The sequence below is a fragment of the Chinchilla lanigera genome, unplaced genomic scaffold (assembly GCF_000276665.1).
Source record: "Chinchilla lanigera isolate Chin_1 unplaced genomic scaffold, ChiLan1.0 scaffold00014, whole genome shotgun sequence".
Classification (NCBI taxonomy): Eukaryota; Metazoa; Chordata; class Mammalia; order Rodentia; family Chinchillidae; genus Chinchilla; species Chinchilla lanigera.
In genome coordinates this window covers 30,434,635-30,444,961 of record NW_004955415.1, presented here as the reverse complement: position 1 = coordinate 30,444,961, position 10,327 = coordinate 30,434,635, and the positions used below count along the sequence as shown (strand labels likewise).

At 52.1% G+C, this 10,327-nt stretch overlaps 1 protein-coding gene across 1 annotated transcript; it reads right to left on the bottom strand.

Annotated features, from left to right (window-relative positions):
* Positions 1-3,116: 3,116 nt before the first annotated feature.
* On the bottom strand, positions 3,117-6,949 carry Cstl1 (cystatin-like 1). Its single transcript, XM_005380970.1, has 4 exons — positions 6,893-6,949; positions 6,237-6,489; positions 3,697-3,813; positions 3,117-3,256 (listed from the first exon to the last, which is right to left on the bottom strand). Exons 2-4 carry the CDS (start codon positions 6,450-6,452, stop codon positions 3,173-3,175), a joined length of 417 nt encoding a protein of 138 aa, XP_005381027.1. The 5' UTR covers positions 6,453-6,489; positions 6,893-6,949; the 3' UTR covers positions 3,117-3,172.
* Between the last annotated feature and the right edge of the window lie 3,378 nt (positions 6,950-10,327).

Sequence of the window (10,327 nt, the reverse complement as noted above, 5' to 3'; positions counted from 1 at the left end):
ATCTGCTTAGTGTCCTGTGCTCATTGTCACAGGTAGCCTCTTGGGTTTTCTGTAATTCAGAGTTCAGAAGAAAAGCAAGTTACTCAGTATCTTTTAAATTCTTGGAAACCTGACCTGGGTGTATAGAGATGTGATTAATTCAGGGCATTCCATTCCACTTAAAGAATTCTTTTCCCAAGGGCAGAGTCCTCACTGCCTGCCCTTATCTTAACACTTACCGTTGATCTTATATTTCTGAGTTTAGCTATCTCAATGGCTTGAGTTAGTGTTTAATCTGAGGTACCTGCTGGTTTCTTCGTAAGGCTGACCATCTTGGGCCCTGTCCCTTGCTAGCTATCTATTCATAAGGTAAATGGCTAAACTGTCTTGTAAATTATGGAATTATAGAAAAACATCACAACCAAGAAGTCAGCCTTGGAATATGTGCTAGACAGCTCCCTGTTGCTGAATACCTAAAATCCATAATCTAGAGCAGGAAAGGTTTATTTGGCTCTTGGTTTTAGAGGCTGCAGTCTGTGGCTGGCTGGCTCTGAGGGAGAAACATAATGGCAGAAATGTATGATGGAGGAAGCTGCTTGATGCATGACAGCCAGGAAGCACAGAGAGGAAGAAGAACCAGTGAGGAAGGGATAGGGGACAGGCATATTCAAAGTCACATCCTGTGACCCACCCAGACGCAACTGGAAGTGTACTCTACCAATCTCCTGGGTGTCTCTCCAGCCAACTGAGTTGTCAAGATAAGCATCACTGTACAGTGTGTGCTTGTGTGACTTTGTCACAGATATGCATAGCCAGTCCATCTCAGGAGCCCCATTGTGCTGTCCCAGCCAGGCTTTTGCATGACCTGTGCATCACAGCTACCAGCTGACTCCAACCTTGCCTTATGTCAATAATAAAAAGCAAGATGGATGGGGTGAGCAAAGTTCTCAGAGTAATGTCATAAAGTTTAGTAAAAATTATGAAAAGTGTAAAATGACATTAAATAGAAATAGAACAATTAGCCTGACCACATAAATAAAGGATGTAAATTAAATAAATTAGAATAAGCCTTAACGAGGCTTAAATCAGTGAGTACTTAATATTAAAAAGGCAAGTTAAGGAAAAAAGTGTGAAAATGCCAATTCTATCACTAACCAGTTCTCTCAGTGTGAACCCAGCAGTCACATGCGTGTGTGTCTGAGACAGACAAGAAGCACCTGACTCATTTTTCCCATGTAGGTTGCGGGGAGGTTGGCTCACCCTGTGCTTGTCATGCCCCTTCCCCTCACGCTGCTTTGTTTCCCCTCATACCCCAGTGGACTGGGATTGTGTGGGCTCACTGGAGGGCCCAAGGGAGATTTTTGCATGTGAGGTTCCCAGGTTAAAGAACACACATGTGCAAGACATCAGCAACAACAGCAGGCAGCATGGCTCAGAACAAAGCACAAGAGTGCAAGGGTGCAAGAGCTGCCTGTGTCTTTATTTTGTAATTCTTACACATGTTGTTATCTCATACTTACATTCTTACATAGTGGTGTAACCAACACACGCATGTTTTTCTGTGCTAAGTCATGGTTACAGAACTCTGTCCCACTGTGCGCTTGTGCCAGACAAGTTGGGTCATGTCCTCAGGTATCTTTAGATGCCCCTGAGCTTTGAAGCAGTCTGATAGAACCCAGTAGAATCCACCTATAGTGTCCAGCAGCTTGGCTGTGTCAACTGTTGGCATCCAGCATTGTCCAGTGTTATCTGGTGACATTAGGACTGCTGGCAGAGCTGTGCTTTGACAATTTACAGTTTCCATCTGAATCAAGCAAAAGAATCCTAGGCTGATGGGCAGCGTGCCCACCATTAGATACACATGCACAGACAGCACAAATAGGCTGAGGGGAGGAAGCCAGATACGGAGAATCTCCCCAACTCAGATGGACGCTGGAATCTGGATCTGCCTCCCTCAGCAGCTCCTGTCCTGCACTGCGGAGGAGAAAGCTGTCTTCCCACTGGGCTACTGGGATGGTGGTGAAGACCCAGGGGCAGGAAGTGTGCAGGACCAGAGACCCAGCATTGGGCAGTGATGTCACCAGCCCTGTGCCTCCCTACATCCCTCCTCAGGCTTTCTAACAAACTCAGGGTCTTGTGGGTTATACATTCTGGAGGTGCCCAGTATTGGCAGGGGAGTAGCCTGGGGCTGGGGAGGACAGGAATGGTCTGTGGTACACAAGCCCCCTACTCAGTGACACCTGAGCCCCACAGTGGCCAGGCTGAAACTTTACCCCTCATCTCTGAAGTCATGGGAGGGGAGCACCCAGGATCAAGAGATGTCAGCTCAGTGACCCACTGTGTAGAAAGGAGATCACTCAGGCAGACTGGAGTCAGGACCCCACACTGATGGAGACCCCCAGCAGCAGACCTTGGGGCCCTGTACAAAACAGAGGGCCCTTGCTGAACCATGCTGTAGCTCTGGAGAGTGGAGTCTGCCACGTGCCAGGCAGAGATGTCCATACCTCCAACCCCAGCAAGGACCTGGGTCCAGAGTCTCAGATCTGTGTCCTCTCCAGACTACACAGCATCAGTGTTATCAGTGTTGTTAAAGCTCCATACGGAGACCAGGCACTGCCGGCGCCTGCACTGAGAGACTTCCCCATGCTCCACTTCCTGTGCCTGGCTGTGTCACTCTCAGCCCCAAAATCAACTGTGCATTGGGGCCTGTGTGACCTCTAGGGACTCTCTTGCCTACGTTTGGTTCAGGGACCCCAGACATGCTCGCCACGACATGTGCAAGTCACAGTATTGTGTGTGTGGACAGCACACAGGGCTGCCCTGCAAGTGGGCCGAGGCCAGGATGTGCCTGAATCCAGAAAAGCTCAGAGACCTGCTTAGGTGAGAGACAACCAGGGATCCCCGGGGTCGCACCCCAACTGCTGAGTGCGCCACATGTATGAGGTGGGAATGTGTGTGTGCATGCCTAGAGTGAGTGAGCATAAGAGTAGGGGTGTGAGGGTGTGAGGCTGCGAATGTGTGCACTGAGGGTGTCCCTGGTGAGGGTGTGGCGTGTCTGGTTTGTGAGGGTGAGGAGCAGTGGCTGTGCATGTGAGTGCATGTGTGTGTGCATCAAGACCCCAGCGAGCTGTCTGACATGGTTGTGCAGAGCTTTATCTCGGCTGGTGCCCAGTTCTGCCATCTGAGGTTCCACTCAGTCCTCCAGGCAGGAGTTGTTCCATAGCTCAAAATAATCTAACCAGGGCACCGTGTAGATCAGCGACTTGCAGACCAGGCTCTGAGGAAGGGAAGGAAAGCAGGCCCTGAGCTTAGGGAGGGACACATTTGGAGGCAAGGCCACCCTGCTACTTGCCGGGACAGGAGGTAGGGCTCAGGGATGGCAGCCAGCAGAGTGACTCTGTCTTTCCCCACTGCACACCCACTAAGGTGGTGCCACCAAGGGCCAAGAAAGGCAGAGGAAGGGCAGGACTGAAAGGAGGGAGGAGGGGGACGATAATACATCATCAGCCTCTGGGAGCGGGAGCATGAGGCCAGGTAAGGCCTGGGAGGGAGCAGAAAGGAGGGCAGCTGTGACTAGGCCAGGGCAAGGCTGCTCCAGCCCGCCGTGCTCTTGAGGAGCCTGCAGCCCGGTCTCAGGGTGGTGGGAAAAGCAGTCATCCAGGAGCGAGGTTCCAACACCCACTCCCTCCCAGCCTGAATCCCCTAGGGTGGCCTCACCTTCTTCAGCTTCTTGCTCTGCAGGGGGCAGGAGAGGCTGCTCTGGACCATGCCAGTCCTCTTGCACATGGTCCTGCCGATCCTCACGGTGACCAGGTACTCCACACCTGTTGTCAGCTGCCCGGAGGAGCAACATGCTGTGCTGAATTTCCTGCCTCCCAAGGGAGGCTGGACTGGGACTGAACCCCCAGAACCACAGCCCTGCACCCAGTGCACCAGGCTTAGCTCTTCCCTCCCTGCCAGTGGGTGTGGTGGGATAGACTCTGAGAGGCAATCAAGATACTGCATTCTGGATTGGTTTTGTCTGGGCAGCCACAGAGGCTTCTCACTGGTCTCCATCTGTCCTGGGGACAAGGAAGTCACCTAACAACTACAGACCACCTCCAGGGGACACAGGCTGCTCACAATGCCAGGACCCACCCTGCTGCTCTCCTCCTGCCAGCTTGAGGGTACCACACTGATGGGCACACATGCCACCCATTGACTCTGACCCTGAGCAAGTTACTTGCCTACCTCAGTTTCCCCATCACAGTCCCATGATCGTTGGGTTTGCTGGAGGCATTATTCTGTGGGCTAAGGGGTATGTGCCTTTCACTTAATGCACAAAAGTGTATAAATTAGTCAGTGTTTCAGCAGTTTCTGGACTGCTCCTTCAGAGTAGATGTGGGTTAGTGGTGCTACAGGGAGAAGACAGACCCTGTCCTCCGAGGTGTGCAGGAAGGAATAAGGCAGCTCAGGACCTTACCCATACTGAGCTGTGTCTCCTGTTCCTTGTCTAGGAGGAGGAAGTTGGGAAGGGCAGTCACTGACCAGAGTGACCTCTATAGGCAGGGCCGTGGTTACTGTCCTGGGGGACAGAGCTGGGCCATCTGGGTGAATATGTGGGTCAGGAGCTTTGCACTGCAAGGGCAGCTCCTGGGGCCCCTGGCCCCTGCTCAGTCTCAGTGGTCAGTGGTCAAGCAGTACACAGTAGCTCAGTCCTCCCTGGGATGGGTGATAGCTTGGTGCCCACCCTACTCTTTCAGGAGACACCCTGGAAACTCAGCTCCAGCCCCTGGGGATTTGGCCCAAGGGCAGTGCCAGGACCCAAATCCAGCTCCAGCCAGAAGCCCCCCAACACCTGCCCTCCCATAAAAGCCCCAACCCCAACCCATACCCTACATCTTGAGGGGCTGTGCCCAGCCCTGTCACACCTGTGCCTGCTTGCTTTGTCAGGGAGAGACCCAAGGCAGTGGCTACATAACCAGCACTCCAGAGTGTGAGGTACTGTCCTGTTCCTTACTGGACCTGACTGTTAGGTGAGAGTAGGAATGACCCTAAGAAAGCAAACACCAAAGCAATCTTATAGGTTCCTCTAGATAACAGTGCTAGGCTCAGCTCTTCCTCCTTATCTTGTTGTCCTTGGCAGGTGAGGAGACTTCAGCTCACAGAGTATGGGTGACATTTTCTCAAGGTCCTCCAATGGGGAAGAGCTGGGCATCTGACCCCAGCCCCCATACCAGCCTATAGGACCTGCTGGGAGGCACTGGACACTTGCTAAGGGTCTGGGTGTAGGGTGCTGCCCTGGGACAGCCCCCCTCTGTCTGCCTGTCATCAAACTGGTGTCAGGAGTGATAAGCCACTTCCCATGTTAGCCATTAATGAGGACGGATGATTTCTCCTGGCAGCCCCTTTGGGAGTTTGCGCAGGGAGTCTGCGCAGCCCTGGAAGCCAATCAGGAAAGAGCGGGGAGGAGGACTCCTGCCCCCTGGTGGTAAAGGTACAAAATGGGGACGGGGAAGAGCACTGTCACCAGCCCTGCCCTCCTCCTGGTATCTGCTCCTACAGTGCCTGCCCAGCTCAGCTTTAAGCTCTCGCTGGTCTTTGCCCCAATCAGTTACTTCCCCAAATCTAGCTCAATCAAGCATGACCTGTCTGTGTCCTAACTCCCGTCCTGTACTATCTGACCTTGAAGGGAGGCTGGGCCAACAAGAGCAGTTTCCAGGCAGCTCTTCCCTCCTCTGTCATCCTTCACTTTCCATTTTTCAGTGAAATGATGTGAAACAAAAGAGGAGGTGATGTGGTTGCGGTCTCTACCGCACTCCCTACCCGAGCCTCCCCTCAAAGCCCCTCTGGAATCCCGGGTGTCTGCAGAACACAGAAATTCAGTCTGGATTCTGCAACCCTGGACACTGGAAAAACATTGCTGGGAAGGGAGAACCATGTTTGCCTTTTGCCAAATGAGACCTTTAGAGAAAGCAAACCATCTAGGGTGCTGGGATCCTGGTGAGACCTGGCTCCAGGATGGCAGGCAGCCGTCCTCATGGGGCTGCAGCAGGGACAAGGACCCCACTTCTGACTGCCAAGTCAGGCCAGCAGGTCAGTGTACAGCGACGGAGGCTCTGGGCTGAACGACTCCATGCAACCCTTCCTCATGAAACTGCACCCCGCCCCACCCTGTGTGGAGTCTCTGTCACCTTGCTCTCTCTGGAGTCCACCAGGAGCCCTGAGTCTAAGATGGCAGGAGCATGGGCGCTGCCCCCCAGGGGAACCCCACTAACCTGCACCTGAGTGCGGAGGAGGTTCTGCACCCGGAATAGGTAGGTGTCATTGCTGGCATTGTTGTAGGACTGGATGAAGAAGTTCAGGGTCGAGTTCACATTCTCTTGGCTCATGGGCTTCTCCTGGAAGCCGGGCCACCCATCAAAGTGGCCCTGCCTCACCAGGACCAGGGCCAGCAGCAGCAGCCAGGGGCTCCTCCCACCTCCAGCCTCCATCTCTGCAGCCTCGAAGACTCCTCACCCAAGACTCAGGCTGTCCAAACAGAGACCCGGGCCCTGGCCGCTCTTTCCACGGTCCAGTGCAGACCCCCAGGGAGCCTCCCTGCATGGCCACCACTCTGCCTGGGCAGCAGCCACCCACTTAAACACTGTACTATCTTTCCATGGCCCCACAAGGGGCATCTCTGACACCTGCCTGGGTACATGAGTCCTTCCTTACCTGCTGCCTGGCAGGGAGGGAAGCTGCAGAACAGCCAGACCATGCTGCAAGAGAGGTTGCTGGGTGGACAGAGGGGCACGGTGCATGGGAAAGGGCAAAGGCCCTTGGGCAAGGTGCATTTGAGCCTAGCTGGACGGACTCAGAAGTGCGGGGCTCAACTGGGTGAAGACTGTACCTAGCTTCCCTTGGCTTCCTGTGACAGGCTGTCTGCACTCACCTGCCCTGTGTGCCTCAGAGGTCTGCCTGCTGGATCCCACTGCACCTGAGGGCAGCCCGCTTCCTTGTTGTGACCTAGTGAGCTTTGTGAGGTAATCCTAGCCTCCCATGGCAGAGGAGGAGGCTGAAGCTGATGCAGAAATTCACCCAGCAACCCCTGGAGTTGGAAGCCCACAAGAGCCCCTTGTATAAAGCACTTGCTGAGGTGGCATTCTGCTCCAGGAACAGCACTGTGGATGCTGATGGAATGAGAGTGACACTGCATGCCAGCTGGTGCTGCATGAAGGTGACATTCCTGCCCCACCACTGTGTTCACAAGAGAGGACTCTAAAGCTGCTTCAGGAAGTGGCAGGGGCCATGGGGTTGAAGTGAGGGGAGGCGTTGGAACGGGATTGGTGGCAATGCATCCTTACTGGAGTAAATTTTTTAAAATTGAAACATCTCCGGATATTTCCACCCACCATGCATTTATATCAACATCATATCCTGGCTTGAGTCTATTTATACACAGGTCACTTCAGGGGAAAGGAAGCCTGAACCTGTTGGGGGGAGCCTAAGGCAGCCCTGGGGCTCCACACTGCTTCCTGGGAACCCACCCTTACCCATCCATTGTCACCGTGCCCCTTGTAGGGGCACATGACACACAGTCACCTGTGAGCCCTGCATCTATAAGCCAACCACCTGCAGACAGAAAGTATTTCAGCAACGAAGAAAGTCCTGTGCTTCCTGGACATGTAGAGACCCTTTCCCTGTCATTCCCTAAGCAACACGGAAAGACAACTGTTCATACAGCGTGGGGGTCGCACTGGGCACTGTGAGGGAGATGGGTACTCAGGTCTGGGGAGGACTGTGTAGGTGCCACGCAGTGCCACACCCTTCCTGTAAGGGACATGAGCACCAAAGCAGGGCTGTCAGCAGGGGCCCTGGAAGTCAGCCTCACAGATACCAGGGACAGCTGTACCCCACTGGCAGGCAGGCTGTAGCAGCTAAGAGAGGATCATGGTGTCACTGCTCCTTATCATAAGCCTACATTGGCTTCTGGAATCTTCTTTTCACCTTAGGGGGCAAATGAGCCCTGCAAACAACAAGGCTGACTTCAATTGGTTTCTTTTCTGTTTTTCTTTTTTTGGGAGGTAGGGGTTGTTTATTGAGATAGAGTTTCAATATGTAGCCAGGCTGACCTTGAACTCCCAGTGATCCTCCTGCTTCAACCTCCCAAATGCTTGGATTACAAGCGTGTGCCACCATACTCAGCCTCAGCTGTTTTCGTGTCCTCACACTTTCTTTAATCATCCTTAATCATTATCTCCCCCAAATACTCCTGCTCCTCCCTGGCTGCTGACCTAGAGCCAACCCAGGCAAGAGGCCAATCTATTTGAGACCAACTTACTGCCAGGTACCTTCCTGGACGACCCTTCTGGAGCAGTCAGGAGTGGGTGACCTGCCCTAGCACTCCAGGTGTGGCCTGGCCTCTCCTCCCGGGCCTGCTGCAGGGGTTGCAGACGACCTTGGCTGGACAGACCCTATGGCCCCAAGAAGCAGGCTGCAGCCGGAGTGCAGAATGCCAGCGCCACATGTGCTGCAGGTGGCCCAGGCTGCATCATCCAGAGGGCTTGGGTTGAGGAAGCCGAGATGTTGCCAGCCAGGGAGGCAGAGCAGCCTCATTGCTGCTTGGGCTTCCCCTGGGGACCCGAGATAGACACGGGCAGCCACCCTATTCCTCTGAGACATAGGAAGGCTCCCTAGCTCCTGGACAGCTATACCATCTAGGGAGCCACCCCATGCCGTCTTTCCTTTTCCTTTTTTATTAAAAAAAAAAAAAATCAACACATACAAATTCCCTATGATGAATGTGATTATTATGTATCTCTGAAATGCACCAATAAATGTAACTTTAAAAATCAACACATAATCATTGTACATGCCTTGGGGCACAGTGTGATATCTTGATATAATTTGTAACATTCAAATCAGAGCATTAAGCATTTATCTCAAACTTAGCCTTTCTGTGTGTTGGGAACCTTTGAAATACAGAGGACCAAGTGTGAGCTGAAGTAAGCCAGCCGCCAGGAGGAGCTCGCGGTCTCACTTGCATGTGGAAGCGGAAAATATGGGCTTGTAGAGAAGAGAAAAAAGGAGAGCAGGGAATGACTGGATTGCAAGCGCTAAACTACAGGGAATAAACAAACAATGTGTGGGCGAGGATGTCGGTAAAGGGGAATAGGCCAACCAGGGGCCCCCACTGTCCCATCCTGGCATAAATCCAAAAGAAGTGACATCTGCACACACCTGTGTGCTACCTCCCTGTCCACAGTAGCCATGGTATGCAATCAACTGTGTCCACCAGGGAAGTGGACAATGAAAAATTGGTGCATATCCACAGTGCAACAGTACTCAGCCATAAAAAGGAATCATACCTATTGCTTGCAGCAAAATAGATGAAATCAGAGGATGTTATATTAAGCAACGTAAGTCAGATGCTGAAAGACAAATACTATGTGGACGCTCTTTAAAAAGTAGGTCTGCATGTGGCACCGTGAGCACCAGAGCTTGGGGAGGGTGGGAAGAGGGATAAAAGGAGACAGGATGATGTGTACCTGCACACGGTTATGATAGAAGAAGCAAGTTCTCATGTTCTACAGCACAGCAGCTGGCTACAGTCCCAATGGCTTATTATATATTTTATGGATAACTGGAAGAAAGTTAGAGTACACCAGGGAAATGTGAGAGGAAGTTGAGTCACTGGGATGAGCCCTACAGGGGATCCTTTGGCCTCAGAATCCTGGCTGCTTTCTTCCTGACTACCTGCAGTTGAAAAGGCCTCCGTCACCATGCACTCCTCCATGATACGCTAAGAGTACCACCTCAGGGCAGGCTCTCCGGGGCGAGGCTACCATGGGCCAAAACTTTGAAGTCCTCAGGCCCCCTCTTTGAAAGCAGATGAAAAGCAGGTGCATTCTGTAGGCCGCCTCTGCATCTCTGTGAGCAGATGAACGTCCTGCCAAGGACAGCCCAACCCTACTGGAATGCTCTAAACCTGAACATTCAAGGCCTTGGTCCATTTTTTCAGCATGGTTCTCTGGGTTGCATTGATTTGTAGGATTTCTTCATCCTTCACAAACTCCTTTCAAGTATATATGTGGCAAATATCTTTCTCTGAGTTTTGGCTTGTCCTTCATTTTATTTAAGGCACAGTGGTGAACAGAAATTCTTAACCTCAGTGAAGTGAAGATATTGATTGTCTCTCTTCTGGTTTGCATTTTGGATGTCTTACTTAGGAACTCAAGGTCACAAAGCTACTTAAATGCTTTAATAAAGCTACTTTCCTGGATTTTCTTCCAAAGATATCAAAGTTTAGCATTACCCATGTATGTCCAAAATCCACCTGGATTTTGTGCATGATGTGTTTGCCAGTGTTTAGTTCAGATGTGTTTTA